Source organism: Onthophagus taurus, chromosome 6, assembly GCF_036711975.1.
Source record: "Onthophagus taurus isolate NC chromosome 6, IU_Otau_3.0, whole genome shotgun sequence".
Taxonomy (NCBI): Eukaryota; Metazoa; Arthropoda; class Insecta; order Coleoptera; family Scarabaeidae; genus Onthophagus; species Onthophagus taurus.
In genome coordinates, this window is record NC_091971.1 from 11,905,371 (window position 1) to 11,920,219 (window position 14,849).

General features: G+C 31.5%; 5 protein-coding genes across 5 annotated transcripts in view; 2 read left to right on the forward strand and 3 right to left on the reverse strand.

Annotated features, from left to right (window-relative positions):
- The window catches only part of LOC111424376 (uncharacterized), a 125,116-nt gene extending 116,806 nt beyond the window's left edge, over window positions 1-8,310 (forward strand). The window contains exon 7 of the mRNA XM_023057881.2: window positions 7,719-8,310. Coding sequence (XP_022913649.2) covers window positions 7,719-8,257 — 539 coding nt within the window. The 3' untranslated portion in view covers window positions 8,258-8,310. The remainder of the gene's footprint in view (window positions 1-7,718) is intronic.
- Window positions 534-2,140, reverse strand: LOC111424380 (claudin family member sinuous). Its single transcript, XM_023057886.2, has 3 exons — window positions 1,823-2,140; window positions 1,375-1,757; window positions 534-1,142 (listed from the first exon to the last, which is right to left on the reverse strand). The coding sequence occupies exons 1-3, from the start codon at window positions 1,832-1,834 to the stop codon at window positions 857-859; spliced, it is 681 nt and encodes a 226-aa protein (XP_022913654.1). The 5' UTR covers window positions 1,835-2,140; the 3' UTR covers window positions 534-856.
- On the reverse strand, window positions 6,555-7,620 carry LOC111424381 (claudin kune-kune). Its single transcript, XM_023057887.2, has 2 exons — window positions 7,454-7,620; window positions 6,555-7,375 (listed from the first exon to the last, which is right to left on the reverse strand). The coding sequence occupies exons 1-2, from the start codon at window positions 7,590-7,592 to the stop codon at window positions 6,846-6,848; spliced, it is 669 nt and encodes a 222-aa protein (XP_022913655.2). The 5' UTR covers window positions 7,593-7,620; the 3' UTR covers window positions 6,555-6,845.
- A 34-nt stretch (window positions 8,311-8,344) lies between the features above and the next one.
- On the forward strand, window positions 8,345-8,897 carry LOC111424314 (NADH dehydrogenase (ubiquinone) B8 subunit). The gene is made up of 3 exons (XM_023057815.2): window positions 8,345-8,507; window positions 8,574-8,680; window positions 8,733-8,897. Exons 1-3 carry the CDS (start codon window positions 8,419-8,421, stop codon window positions 8,813-8,815), a joined length of 279 nt encoding a protein of 92 aa, XP_022913583.1. The 5' UTR covers window positions 8,345-8,418; the 3' UTR covers window positions 8,816-8,897.
- On the reverse strand, window positions 8,832-14,054 carry LOC111424313 (probable pseudouridine-5'-phosphatase). Its single transcript, XM_023057813.2, has 3 exons — window positions 13,698-14,054; window positions 13,348-13,566; window positions 8,832-9,469 (listed from the first exon to the last, which is right to left on the reverse strand). The coding sequence occupies exons 1-3, from the start codon at window positions 13,792-13,794 to the stop codon at window positions 9,057-9,059; spliced, it is 729 nt and encodes a 242-aa protein (XP_022913581.1). The 5' UTR covers window positions 13,795-14,054; the 3' UTR covers window positions 8,832-9,056.
- Between the last annotated feature and the right edge of the window lie 795 nt (window positions 14,055-14,849).

Sequence of the window (14,849 nt, forward strand, 5' to 3'; positions counted from 1 at the left end):
TCTGAAATCCTCCATATCAACATTCAGCATTTATGGCATTACAAATCCATGGATTTCTCTGCAACAGCAGCTGAGTACTTAACCTGAATTTATCCTTGAATTTTAGTTTGGGATGATTTCTGAATACTTTGAAATAGAAACTTAAGTTGTAATCTTTTAATCATAACATTGAATTCGCCTCACAACTCAATTTGATATATTAAATAAATAAAACATAGATTTTAATATGCTCATGCAAATTTGACATTTAAACGTCAAAAATGACAGTTTGAAGAGACTGATTTGACGTTTAACCTCAATGTGAGGGTTAAGAATTAAATAATTATTTTTTTTAATAAAATTATGGTATTTCTCAGAGAATAATAAAATACAAAATTCTTTAATAAGTGATAATTATTAATTGGATAATTTATACAAAAAATACATCAACTTAAACGTCAAAAATGACAGTTTGAAGAGACTGATTTGACATATAACCTCAATCTTAGGGTTACAAATTAAATAATAATTATTTTTTTTAATAAAATACAAAATCCCTTAATAAAATGTTTATTGTAAATAAAATTCTTATAAAATCATAAAAGTTTCAAAAATTTACGATCTAATGAAATGTAGAGATTCTATTTATATATTATATAAGGCATTGATAAGGCTCTCATTTACGTTTAAAAATTGAATTATAAAAGGAATTGTTTGCTTAATAAACTATGTGCTTAAAAATGTTAACACATATTTCAACAATATTTACATACATACAATACTTTTTAGTCATTTTAACCTAATAATAATAAAAAAATAAAAATAAAACCTCAGTACTGGACGGATTTGTTGCTTGATATAAGGACGGAATTAATAATTAAGCTTTAGTTTCGGCCTGCATTTCGAATTTTGCCTGAGATTCTTTTAATGCGCGTTTCTTCCTTTCGCTGATATGCAAATCGATGAAAAACAGAATGGAAGACACTAAAATTGCAACAACTCCAACTGCTGCTAACACAAACGACCAGCCAAAGAAGTTGTTGTCATGACCAGGCATCCAACCAGGTCTATTAGCTGTTGTGACAAAAACTATAACTGCTATTCCTCCACAAAGTCCTCCTCCAAATAGTAACCAAGATATGATTCGAACAAGATGAATAAATCTGTTAAAACAATGAAGATAAATAAAAATCCTTTTTTATAGTGATGATGAATATCTTGTGTATGTAACAATTGTTTAGTGGAATACCAAACGATCTTGTGAAATACCATATTGTTCCCATCACCTTCAACTAAACTGTTTACATAATACAAGTATTCATGAAGTATGTTAATGATGTCAAAGAAGTTTATGAAAAGAACAAAAAGAGATAGATAATAAAATTAGTTTTTTACCTTCTCTGTTCTGGTCCACAACACAAAAAATAGATCAAAATCAATATAGTTGATATTAAAACACTTATAAAACATAATGTGAAGAATAATTGAGTTGCAACCATAAATCCGGGTATTAGGTAGCCTCTTAAGTTATCATAACCCGTTGTAAAAGGATCATATATCCATCTACAACCAACGAAAAATCTTCTTTGATAAACATCATATGGGTCTCCTAATGAACGGAAACAATGTGTCCATAAACCAAATCTATCCAAACGAGCCCCTGATATTCTAGGATCTGATACAAGCCAATTAGGTGTCCCAAAAGCTACACAAACACAAACCATTCCCAAGACGAAAAAACCAATCGCTACATTTCCGGCCAATGATCGATTTTTTTCCTAAAGAATTTATATAAACGCTTTAGTTAGGTTTGTTTACAAACATTAAAGATCAACGCACTCACCTTATCCTCCATGTTTTCGTTGATTAAAAAACCTTATCTTATCGGTGAAACTAAATTGTAAAAGATTTCTTTTCGTCAGATAAAACACACACACATGGTAATAAAAATTTTCCGCAAAGTTTTCGTCGGATTTAACAAGACACGCCTCGACGCTAACTCGAGGTGGTTTTATTCATCTATGACACAATTCCTGGGTCAGGTGTGGTGTGGTAGGGGAAATGGCTAAGAAAGTGAATATGTAGCACGTTTTATAATGCGTGGGATAGAAAAATTCCTCTAAAAAAATAAATAAATTTAAAACAATTTTTATGGGATGTTTTGAACAAAGAAAATGTCTTATTAAGAAGCAATGTTATGAAAGAGTGTATTATAATGGCGGCATTTTTGTTCGTCATTCGGAAGCTTTAATTATTATGATTTTTGATGATTCAGAATGCGTTTGGAGAAGTTAATTAGTGAGTTGTGTAGAGCAGTGTTTCCCAAACTTTTTTTTATCGTGGAACATTTCTTAAGTTCTAAAATTTGTACGGAACAGTAAAGTAATGTCAGATGTAAACATGGATGCCAGATTTTCAATTTGGGTTGGGACAAAAGTTTCCAATAACTATTTCCAAACAGATTTCCTTACATTTCTTTAATTATGATTTTATTGTTTCTGTAACGACCCTTTTTTTTGTAATAACGATAGCAAAGAAAAATCGTTCTTCCATGGGACATCTGGCATCTCTGGGTGTAAATGATGCTAACACATATACAGTGTGTCCCCGGATAGGTAAACGACTCTTATAAAACGTAACATTTTTTTTTCGATATTAATTGTAATTTTTTGGGGTTTGGCCCTGATTGATTAAAGACTAATTTTAAACATATTTTGAAGTTTTAAAAAACAAGTGAGCTTGGACGGTGAAAGAAAAACTCTTTTTGTGGCAGGTAAAGTACCTTTTCTGTTTACAGTACGTGAAAGTATTACTAAGAAGTTTTGTTCAGAACGAAAAACTATGACCATATACAAATTTTCGGAATGATCGGCCTACTTTGGTAAAAATCTCATTTCCTGACACACAAGGAGTTTTCGCTTCAGTGTCAACACTCACTTGTTTTTTAAAACTTGAAAGTATGTTCAAAATTAGTCTTTCACCAAGCAGGGCTAAACCCCAAAAAGTGACCCCAATTAATATCGAAAAAATTTTACATTTTATAAGAGTCGTTTCACCTATTCGGGGACACACTGTATATTTGGTTAAGAAAATAGTATAGTTCGTTTTTTTTCTATAATACTTGTCAATGTAAATTATTTAGGGTTTCTGTTGGTATTATCTAGAACCCTTATAAAATTTATGTTGTTTTCCTGATTTTTAGTAACATTTTCAGTAACTAAATAGTTGAGGTTAAAATACTAATAAATCTTTAGATAAATACGATTTTAACGAAGTACATATTTGTTGTAAAAACGTGCTACAAAGTAATTAATAGAATAAAATACCTTTTCTAGGTAAATAAATGGCAAATAAACACCCCACAACACTTTTTATTCACCTTTTCTTTTTGAATAACGAAAGCTCAAACATCAATGTGACATATTTACTTCAAAACATGATAAAACAAAACTCCCTGTTAATTTTGCCAACTTTACAACAATTTGACAGGTATTATAGAAAAAAAATGAACTATAGTATAATATATTTATTTTAATAAATATGTACATATCAAAACGTCAATTTTCGTCTGAAACCCGTAATTTTAACTGCAACATGAATGACAGATATATCTTTTCCTTGTAACAACAACTTTATTTCATTGCACTTACGATTATATTTACTTAGTAAATATATCCGTTAAATAAGCTACAATCATTAGCCATGTTAGATTTGTTAAAAATTCCACAAAATTTTGCCAAAAATTTGAAGAAAAGAAAACCAATAACTCGCTACTGAATTCGAACAATCTCGACAACGCTTTTCCTCTGGATAGCCACCTTACTTCAGTGTGTAATAAAAGTGGCTTCCTATTTCATCACATACAATTTTAAATAATCTGGACTGTAACAGCTTTGACTTTACATTTTTTTTTGTTACTAGTGCTTGTCTGTACAAAATACAATGAGGTCTTGTTGCATTTGTAGCTTCTTCCAATATACGAATCATCTGTTCAGCTTATGCACCATCTGTACAAATATTGGTACATCTTTTCCAATCAAGTTGGTTTTTATATACAGATGATTCAAAAAACCGCTGACAGACTTCTAGGGCAGGTAATACATCAAAAATTAAGATGAAAAGTCTTAATATACATGGGCTTGCAAATGCCACCTTAACGAGATATAAGGGTGTCAAAGTTTCTTTAAAATTAAACATTATCTGCAATAAAAAACCCTTTTTTAAAAATATTTTCAACGCCACTGCTAATTTTGTGAAACGTGCAGTATTCTCGAGTAAAGTGATCAATTATCTATCAATTGGTCTCTTACAAAACTTTGATTAAAGCAACAATTTTTGATTGGATTCATAAATTTTCTACAAACGTGTTTCTCTTAAAAACTATTGCTTTGATCAAAGCTTATATCCCATTATATCTCGTTAAGGAGGATATTAAGAATATTCATCTTCATTTTTCATGTATTATCTACTCTAGAAGTCTTTCAGCGGTTTTTTTGAATCACCCTGTATATAGGGTGTGTCAAATGTCTGTAATATAGCCAATAACTTCGCCATTTGTGGTTTTAAAGAAAAATGTTTCAAATACAAGTATCATTACTAATCGTGGCGCATTTTTTGTCGGTATTTGCTTGTTTGTATCGTTGCTATGGCAACCAACATTGTTATTTTAAATGGGATGCATATTTTTTTTTGCATACTTTGATACAGTATAAGTCCCTCTATACGATGAACATAACAAATCATATGGTTGTATAAGAAAAAATCGAGAATCAGTAATTACAATCAAAGTAGACACCGAAATAACGCCGTTGACAGCTTTAAATGTCAAAAAATGACAGTTTCAACAATTATGAATAATTAATAATGTATGGGTACGGTGACACACATTTGCCGTACAGGAGAGGTTTCTGAAAATCGTAAATTTCAAAGACTGGTTTGCGCCATTGTAAGTTTCACAAAAAAGTAGCTCAGGTTCGCGGAAGCCGCAACATTCTATCTTTCATAATAACTGAGATACCCTGCAAACCCATCGAAATTTGGACATCCTGTACATAGCGCACAAATACCAGTAAAATAGAGAGACCTGTGACATCTGTTGACTCATCTATTTGTAACAAAAATTCATTGCAAAGTTTAAGTCGATTAATTAACTCTATTTCTATATCAGCAGAAAAATAGGCAATGTGATGCGAAACAGTGTTGTCGGATAACTGCAATGAATCAATTTTTTTAGCGTACCTACTCTTAACTAATTGTAAGACAAAGAACTAAGTTCAAACTCGAAAGAGATTTTGAGGTTTGTGGAGTTACGAATTTTGCTCAAAGTAAGCTTTCATCTTTTAACAACCACGTTTGTCCTAAAGTTGTCAGAGGCTATGTTCTGGCGAACTTCCTTAGCTGAAGACAAATCGATGTCGAAACAAAAATATATTATGCTTATTATGTTATGTTTGTCGAACAATGCTTTCTGAACGCAGTCTTTCTGAGACTGCGTTTTCTTTCCAAAGTGCGAAGTTTGCACAAATTTAATCTGGAAAAGACTTTGCTTTTGACGAAGTGAAACAGTTTGCGTCGAAGACAAAATAGGTTTCATTCAAAGTAGTTCAATGAATGTGCAGTTTTACACAGGGTGTAGTGTTCCTAGTTTGCTTGACGTTTCCGAACTAAACCACTAAGTCGTGGAGAATAAACCCGACATTTTCTAGTTTTAGCTCTAGTGTTAATTTTAGTTTTATATTAGCACATCAGTAGAACTAACACAAGACCTAGAACTAGAATCATTCGGGTTTAGCCGTCTTGAGAGACGTGCTGCTAAACCCGATTGATTCTAGTTTTAGGTCTTGTGTTAGTTCTAGTGGCAGTGGTTCTAGTTAGCATAAGATAATACTATGTTGTATGTTTTTATTGAACTAAAACTAGAACTAACACTAGACCTAGAACTAGAAAGTTTCGGGTTTAGTCGTGCGTCTTTAGACACTAACACTATCACTTGAACTATCACTAGACCTTGAACTAGAATCATGCGGGTTGGGTTGGGTTGAGACTCAAATGTTTCTAGGCGGCCGGCAACATCTCGAATTTTCCTAGTGTAATTTTTGCTTAAAACTGACCAATAGTAACCCTTCTTTTTGGCGCTTCAATTTGAAAACACTCCTCTGAACTAAAAAAAAAAAGTATAAGTAATGTTGATATAAAAGTGTACTAGTAAAAAATTTATATTTACTTACCAATTTTAAAAATAAGGTAAATATAACAAGTGCAATGAAAATTAATAGTTTTAAAGCACAGCAGTGAGAAATTACACCAAAACCACTTCTTTACTTTTGAGCACAGAACAAAATAATAGCCCTAATAGAAACGCATTTTAGATGTATTTCCGCACATCTTCTTAAATGATAAAATAAATTCGAATTGTGGTAGGCAATAACATGTTTAGCTTTAGATTTTTCCCATTAATCTCACACTTTTTCGCGGAATACAGTTTGGGAATCGCTGGATTAGAGGAAAGGTCACATTGTTTTCTCAAGTTGAACTTCAATTACACTTTTTTTTTTCTAAAAAGTACTCATTTTAAGTCAGATTTTAAAAATAATTTATTTTGTACACATTATATAAAATATAATATCAAAGAATAGTCAGTTAATTAAAAAAGATAAGTTAAAATTTGCCCAATAATACAAATTAAGGCACTTTTAAAAATAGATTCAATCAAGATTCAACATTAATATACAACACTTTGTTCATAAACATTAATACTCCTTTATGGTCGCTTTTAACACTTTAAATACCAAAATTATTAATAAAAATTAAACAAAATGGACGGTTTACACTTAATAAGTAGATTCAATACAGAAAAACGCTTAATTTTAATACATTTGTGAATGATGTGGTTTACGTTCATCCATTTGATATTGTAAAGATGGTCTTGACGCTTCTAATTTTCGATATCTAACTCGTCTAGCTTCCACTAAAAACATAGCCCCTGCTGGGAATAACAATAATGAACCAACACAAGCTAAACCAAACGACCACCCTAAATCATTATGTTCCCAATAAGGCATCCAATCTCGTCGGTCACCATTTGACCCAAAAATTAAGCAAGAAACGGTTCCAAAGAAACCAGCCAAAACTAAATCTGATCCAATTGTTAATAATAAAAGTAAATATTTATCATGATCGCGACTACAAAAACAATACATCCATGTTAAAAACGCGGCAACTAATAATAAAGTCATGCAAAGGGTGAAAAAGAATTGGGTGGCAATAAAGAATGCTGGTAAAAGAAAATCATGGATGATGTAGTATTCTTCTTCAAAAACCCACCAGCACCCTAAGAATTTTGTATCATATTGGTGCTTAAATTCTTTGAAATTATTAAAACACACTTCCCATAAACCTAAAAGATAAACCGTTAAATTAAGAAATACAATATTTAAAGGCCACTCCTTTCCAACTTTGTTTTGATATGACTCACCAATTTTAATGAATTGTGGATCGGGAATTTTTCCATCATTTACGAGCCAATAAGGGGTACAAAAAGCGATTAATATGAATAAAAATGCAACTACGGTGGTTGTAATAGCACAAATACCCGTTTTGGTTTTAGTTGCCATGTCTCTGAATTGTCTGTTTGTTATGACAACCGCTTTTTTTATTTTAAACGGTTGGTACAACTAAAAATTTTAAAATAAAATCAGCGGGAAATTTAAAATTTATTAATTTTTATGTTTTTGTTGCAGTGTTTTTTGAACCAACCGACCATATCGTTTCGGAAAAACCATTTAAAACCCCATTTTGGAAATCAATAAAGTATATTTCACCCAATTTAAACGAATTAAGACACATAGCAAGAACATTGGGTGTTAATTTAAGGAATTCACCTAAAAATAAATTAGACGAAGCAGTTTTTATTTGTAAGTTAGTGGCGGAGTACGTTGATAATGTTATCGTTACTTTAGGAGCTGATGGTTTGGTGATTTCAAGATATGCAGATGCTTGTAGACCTTTATTTTTAAAAGAAAAAGAAACCGATCTCCAAATAAGACATTATCCGGGTGATTTTGTAGACGAATTTATAAATGTTAGTGGGGCCGGTGATTGTTTAGTTGCCGGGTTAATATGTTCGATGTTAAAAGGATTAAGCGAAGAAATTTGTATGTCTGTTGGGTTTGAAGCTGCAAAGATGTCTTTAAAATCAAAATCGGCGGTACCGAGCAAATTATTCGGACAAGATGATTTATCGTGGAAATTATCACGAAATTTTAACAGAATTATGTAAAAAAAAAGAAAATTTTATATTTCTTTAATAAATAAATAATTAATCAAAAAATATGGAGATTTCTTTTGTTATTTGTTTAAGTTGGTCACATTGTTGATTTGACATTTCTGTCAAAAGTCAAAACTTACGTTAAAGAATTTAATAATAAAAATTAAATTAAAATGGGTTCTAAAGCTTTGAAGTTTGGTTCAAGATTAAAGGAATTAAGATTACATTTGTGCCAACGCGGTGAAACAAGCAAAGGGGCGCGGTAAAATAACCTAAAAATAAGCCGAATAAAATTGAGGTTATGTAATAAGTCCTTTATAATTTTTAGAGAATTTGTTGAGAAGTTTTATGTTGGAATTAAGAGTCAAAACCCTACTTTTCCTATATTAGTTAGGGAATGTTCAAGTGTAGAACCCAAACTTTGGGCGAGATATGGTTAGTATTACTAAATATTATTATAGAATGTTATTTTTATTTTTGTTAATAGAAAAGGGTAAAGAAACTAGTGTTTCATTAAAAAATATGTCCGCGGAGGATATTTATACAAAATTAGAACAGGTAGCAAAATAATAATAAATAAAACAACTTCTGATCGCTAGGTACTGTATTAAAATGTTATTAATGTATACCAAATAAATATTGATTTAACGTTTGACTAGTCTATCAGTTTGTATTTGTCATTATCTCCTCTTCTCTTTTATTAACGCTTTAAGTAAAGTTAGCTTGGTTAACTTGATCCACTTATTGCAAAACATAAATTGCAGATTTAATCACCCCAACTAAACTTTAACATCTATCTCATGACTTTATATTATGAAGTGAAAGGTGGTAATCCGAAGTGTTCAGGCCTTATATATTTGAGTGAAGGGATAATTTGAGTAGCATGATTACATAAATCGTGAGGAACATCTTGATCTGGAACTATAACACATTGCATACCAGCGTCGATTGCACCTCTCGCCCCATTTGGAGCATCCTCCAAAACTAAACATTTTTCTGGGTGGGGTTTATCAGGAAATCGTTTTGCGCAAACTAAAAATATATCAGGTGCTGGTTTTCCTTGGCGCACTTCTGGATCTGATCCACCACAAACTTTATGATCAAACAAATCGAAAAAACTTTTTAAGTGTTCTGTTTTATATTCCATGCTTTCTTGTGTTGATGATGTTGCTATTGCTATGGGGACTTTATTAGCTTTTAAGTGACGAATTAATTTTTCCGCTCCTAAAAATAGAAATAAATTAAATAAAAAGTCTTGATTTGGATGTTATTATTTAGAAGAAATATTTTTTTAATATCATTTTGACCTTCTCAAGGTTAAAAAATAACAAACAGATTATCTTTTTAAAGTAAAACCTCGATACAACAGACTTCTGATATAAATATAACAGACAAAACATTTTTAAGTTGTTACTCAGCATTAGATTGTTATATATTTATCATTGAATTAAAACTACAGGATTTAGCCTTAACAATTCACCAGTAAAGATTTGATAAGGGATGAAATCATGTCAACATACATGGATGATATCATAATCTTAGCTGATGCGTTGGATAAATTGGAAAAAGGGTTAGAGGTTGCTTAAAATCAGGGGGTAAAGTTTAATGAGAAAATATCAATTTTTTAAGTTAAAAAGAGAGTATAAGCGCGTTCTAGAAAAATAGAAACTAAAATACAAGTCGTTAACTGATTTGTTTAAAGTAGATTAATATTCTTTTTATGGAATAAGCCAAAATTAATCATTTGGAAGATTCAAGACCATTTTGTCACATCGTAGATCTATCAAAATGATGCTAAATCCAAATTCCCGTTACAGTTTGGAAGGTACTGACGATCATTGCAGGTGTCAAAAGATTTCAAGTTTTCTTACCAGGTGTTAACTTTGTGATTGTTACAGATTGAGAGGCACGATGGGCATTTTTACTAGAGGAATTCCAATATGTCTTCGTCATCAACAAGGAAATACGATGCTCTCAGTCGTTATCTAGTGATAAATCTTCGCAAAAGGTGCAATAGACACGCATGATGCATCTATGGCAATGTATGCAGATGATACTGTCTTAATTAACAAACATCATAACTTGGAAATACTGCTACCTATCACAATTTATGCATGCGGCGTATGGATTAACATTACAAAACAAAACAGGTCATTAAAAGAATGCAACTTCTTCAAAACAAGCATCTAAGAACAGTTTTCAACATAAAAACAGTATGTCAGAAACAACAAACTTCATTTAGAACTGTGAGTCACTACTATGGAAGAAGAGTTTATTGATAAAACAGCTAAAAACTTTGTACAAAACTTGAACAAGTGAGAAAGAGGAGTAGAACTCAACCTGGGACAAAAAGACATACACAAAAATATATATAAAACTTCATTAGTAGAATTAGCGGACTTTATTCTTCTTGGTAGAGTGCCAGTTTTCACATAAATTGAAAATAGTATGGTACAAAAGTTTTGTCGTTTAGTCTTAAAAAAAGCTGTACAAAAAGCATTGGTATGTGCAGCTGATCTTTTGACTGTAGCTGTTAGGAAAAGAAAATAGAACCATGAAAAAAATGATGCAGAAAGTGGATAAGAAACAGGCATCTTCAGTTCTCTTAATGCAACTTGCTTTAGAAGATATAGAAGAGTACAGATTGTGTATGCGAATGACATTTTGAGACACTATTAAAGATGGTAGCTCCAAAAATTAAGTAATGCGATACAATGTTGCGAGATGCTTTAACACCACAAATAAAATTAGAAATGGCACTGATTTTCTTAGCTACTAGCAATAATTACAGAACTGTGCTAAAGATGACGTAGAAAAATGAGATGATTAAAACCATTTTAGTGTAGATACACATACATCTTTAACGCCAGCTCCAGATTTATTTGATATCTTGACCTTTAAACGTTCATAGTTATATGTACATCTAAGGTTTTTTTGTTTTAATTCAGCAACTCCAAAGTGATTTTTGCCCATTTCAGCTACTATTGCTTCGTACGCAAATGTTCGTTTGCTTTCATTTTTATAATCAATGCACAATTCTACTAATTTAATAGTTTCTGTCTCAGACCACTCCATATTTACACAAACAAGCTAAATACTTCAACGACACAAAGTTTTCTATGTTGGACTAGCTCAACGCTGTTTTTATTAGGGTAGTGGCGGTAGAGTAGAATGGAAAGCTGTGGTGGGGGACGGCAACTGGTAGAGTGACTTTACCACGGTGCTATACCACTCTACTCTACCACTTACTCCAGTAATTTCATGTATGCTGACGACCTTCAAATGTTTTCTCCAATTAGTAATCTCTCGGATTGCATTACCATCTTCTGCATCGCGTCGACTCTATTAAAGACTTAGGTATCATTTTAGATAATAAATTACTTTTTGATCAACACTTTTTGTTGCTGAAGTTGTGGCTAAAGCTAATAGGATGCTGGGATTTGTGATGCGTTCATCCGAATAGGTAAACAAGCAGTTTCAAACGAAAACAACATCAACACTAAATAAAGATAAGATCGTAAACCCAGTTCCAAAAAAACAAACTTTGAACGTTGCGAATGAAGTAGAATCTCACAAACCAGCGAAAAATATTAATAAAAATCGCAACAAAAATCGAAGAGATAACCAGAAAAGTCAGATTACCGGAAAAGCTGAGACTAATGAAAATTCAATTTTGAAAGCTGCGGAAAAAAAGGTCTGGTTTTTTGTTGGTAAGTTGAATGGAAATACCACTGTTGAAAACGTAACCAAATATTTAAATTCAAAAATAAGTCACAATGTTTTCATCGTAGAAGAAATTCAAAAAAATAATAACAATAAAAGCCTTACAAAGTCTTATAAGGTTGGTTTTGATTTTGACCTATTGGAAAAAATAAATCATGATAGCTTTTGGCCTAAAGATGTGGTGGTTAAAGGGCCGCTTTGAACATAAACGCAGTCGCTAAATAGGAAAATTGATTTGCTTGAATCAATACTAAACGAACACAATGTTGACGTCACATGTGTAACTGAACATTGGTGGCGAGAAGATCAGGTTCTCAGGACTACAAATCATGTATAGGGTGCGATTTATTGTCGTAAGGACAAAATACATGGAGGAGTTGGTGTGCTTGCGGCCAAAAATATAATATCTAGAGAAATACAACAAATTAAAGTCTTGAATGTTGAATTACACGTAGAGATGGTTACGGTAGAACTCATAAATAAGAAAACAATAGTAATGGCTTGCTATGACGGTGATCTTAAAATATTTCTTGACAAACTAGCTAAAGCTATGCTTTTCCTCGATAATAACTTTCCTAATCACTTATTGTTCGTATCTGGAGATTTCAATATCAATTTTATTGACGATAATTCTCAGAAAAGAGAACTGCTAGAATTGATGAATGACTTTGGAATGAAGCATTTATTTTCCTTGCCGATTAGGATCACAATTGGGTCACGTCGATGCATTAACAATGTATTTTCAAATTATTGTTTATCTAAACTTGTATGTTCAACTATGGAATTGCACATTTCTGATTATCGTGGTCAGCTGGTGCAGGTTATAGGCGAAAAACACGATGACGTTTTTCGTCTATAACTTCATGAATCATTCTAGAAAGACGTGCGGCTAAACCCGAATGTTTCTAGTTTTACACTAACACTATCACTAAAACTAACACAACACCTAGAACTAGAATCATTCGGGTTTAGCCGTCTTGAGAAACGTGCAGCTAAATCCGAATGTTTCTAGTTCTAGGCGCTGAATCACAACTAAAACAAGAACTAACACTAGCATTAAAACTAACACTAGACCTAGAAACATTCGGGTTTAGCCCTATGTCTCTTAAGACGGCTAAACCCGAACGTTTCTAGGTCTAGTGTTAGTTATATTTTTAGTTGTTATTCAGCGCTAGATTGTTGTTATTCATGTTAATTCATTCAAACGGTTTAAAGTGCAAATTAAATTTTTTTTATATAACGAACTTGGTTATAATGGACATTCCTTTCCCCGTATTAATTAATTACATCGAGATTTTACTTTATTTATAAATTATATATTATATATTTTTTTGATTTACTCAAAACATTTAAATTATATTAAGAATTTGTTTTCTTACCGGGCATAAGTGGACATTTCCTCAATTGAATACTTGATTTTAATGAAAATTCTTCTCGAAACTCTTCCCATGTAATGGGTAATTGCATCTCTTGAACGGCTATTTTACTACTATCGGCTTCAACGGTTCCAAGTAATTTAATCCGAACATTTTTGGTGTATTGTTTTCCAAATTTTTGAGCAATATCGCTAATAACCTTCGTATAAATGCATTCAGTATCTTAAAAGAATTAAATTTAAATTAGGCGCCAAATTTGTATTAATTAATCCATAAAGCCGTTAGAAGGCGCGCAAATCATATTGACATAAATCTGTCAAAAAAAAAATCAAAAAAAATGTTATTTTTCTCACCCAATATAAGTCCATCCATATCGAAAATAACGTGCGTAGCCCTTCTAAATGATTTGTTATAGAAGTTTTTTGTGTAATTAATAATATTGTTTCTCATGTTTTCTCAGATTTTGTAATGACGTTTAAATAGACTTTTTGTTGCACTAGAATCAAGCGATCGAAATGTTGTGTATAAATTGATTTGAAGGGCTACCGTGTTGTTATATGTCAAGGAGACTTAACTGAGGTTATGTTACGTTCTCCCGTTCACACCGCGAACATTTATGTCTCAAAGTCTCCAACCCTACGCTAATAAAAAACAGGTGGAGGAGAAGGAGACAGCGGCGTCGCTGGAGAGACTCCACATAAAATTTCAAATGAGTGGGGATCGTTATAGATAAACAGTTATGTAAAAATTTTTAAAATTAAAATTTGGCCTTTGTACACTTTATGCATTAAATTAAATATGCAACAAGTTGATTCTAACAAAGGAAACTGTTTAATTTTAAAATTAATGTTTTTTTTTTAATGACCTAAGTTCATTAGTTGAGGACAAGGTTAGAGTCTATTGTTAGATTCAAGATCACAATGTTTTTTAGAGCTGTTGCGAAGTCTAAATTTGTGGTTTATTTTTGTGGCGATATTTCGAAACCACGTTGCAGCGAGATCTTATCTTGCAAATGCGATAATGTTATTTTTTTTTAATCGAAACGACGCAAGATCATAAAAAATTGAGATTGGCCCCCACTTTTAAAAATAAACTTTTCATATCTTTCGATAACATTGTTGAAAAACTAATTTAGAAAAAAAAATACATCATAACCTTCGAATTACGTTATCTTTTATTACTTTTATTTACCTCAATGCATCAATTGCCATCAATTATTATCAATCACGTGCTTTCAACTTAAGATTATCACTGAAAACTTTTTAGGAATGTCACACCCATAAATATTTCTAACAAAATTATGAATAATTAAATTGTGAAAGTTGTTTAAATTTTTGGAAATTGTGGGTCAAATTGTTTAATTTTAGGTTGTATAATGATACTGCCATCTATGGGATATTAGCTTAACTATATAGTGTATGACACTAAAATTGATTTAAATTTTTATTGATTTTCAGGAAAGTGTAAACTTAATTTGCATTATTTTTCAAAAATTCTATGTCGTG

What these genes read in the sequence shown, in the direction of transcription:
- LOC111424313 (XM_023057813.2), bottom strand. Translation starts at nt 13,794, where the DNA reads ATGAGAAACAATATTATTAATTACACAAAAAACTTCTATAACAAATCA. An exon ending in TATGGATGGACTTATATTGG is followed by an intron (nt 13,567 to 13,697) that starts GTGAGAAAAATA and finishes AATTCTTTTAAG; the next exon opens with ATACTGAATGCATTTATACG. An exon ending in GAAATGTCCACTTATGCCCG is followed by an intron (nt 9,470 to 13,347) that starts GTAAGAAAACAA and finishes TTCTATTTTTAG; the next exon opens with GAGCGGAAAAATTAATTCGT.
- LOC111424380 (XM_023057886.2), bottom strand. An exon ending in TGTGGACCAGAACAGAGAAG is followed by an intron (nt 1,143 to 1,374) that starts GTAAAAAACTAA and finishes TTGTTTTAACAG; the next exon opens with ATTTATTCATCTTGTTCGAA.
- LOC111424314 (XM_023057815.2), top strand. Translation starts at nt 8,419, where the DNA reads ATGGGTTCTAAAGCTTTGAAGTTTGGTTCAAGATTAAAGGAATTAAGA. An exon ending in GAAACAAGCAAAGGGGCGCG is followed by an intron (nt 8,508 to 8,573) that starts GTAAAATAACCT and finishes TATAATTTTTAG; the next exon opens with AGAATTTGTTGAGAAGTTTT. An exon ending in CAAACTTTGGGCGAGATATG is followed by an intron (nt 8,681 to 8,732) that starts GTTAGTATTACT and finishes TTTTGTTAATAG; the next exon opens with AAAAGGGTAAAGAAACTAGT.
- LOC111424381 (XM_023057887.2), bottom strand. Translation starts at nt 7,592, where the DNA reads ATGGCAACTAAAACCAAAACGGGTATTTGTGCTATTACAACCACCGTA. An exon ending in TCCACAATTCATTAAAATTG is followed by an intron (nt 7,376 to 7,453) that starts GTGAGTCATATC and finishes TTTATCTTTTAG; the next exon opens with GTTTATGGGAAGTGTGTTTT.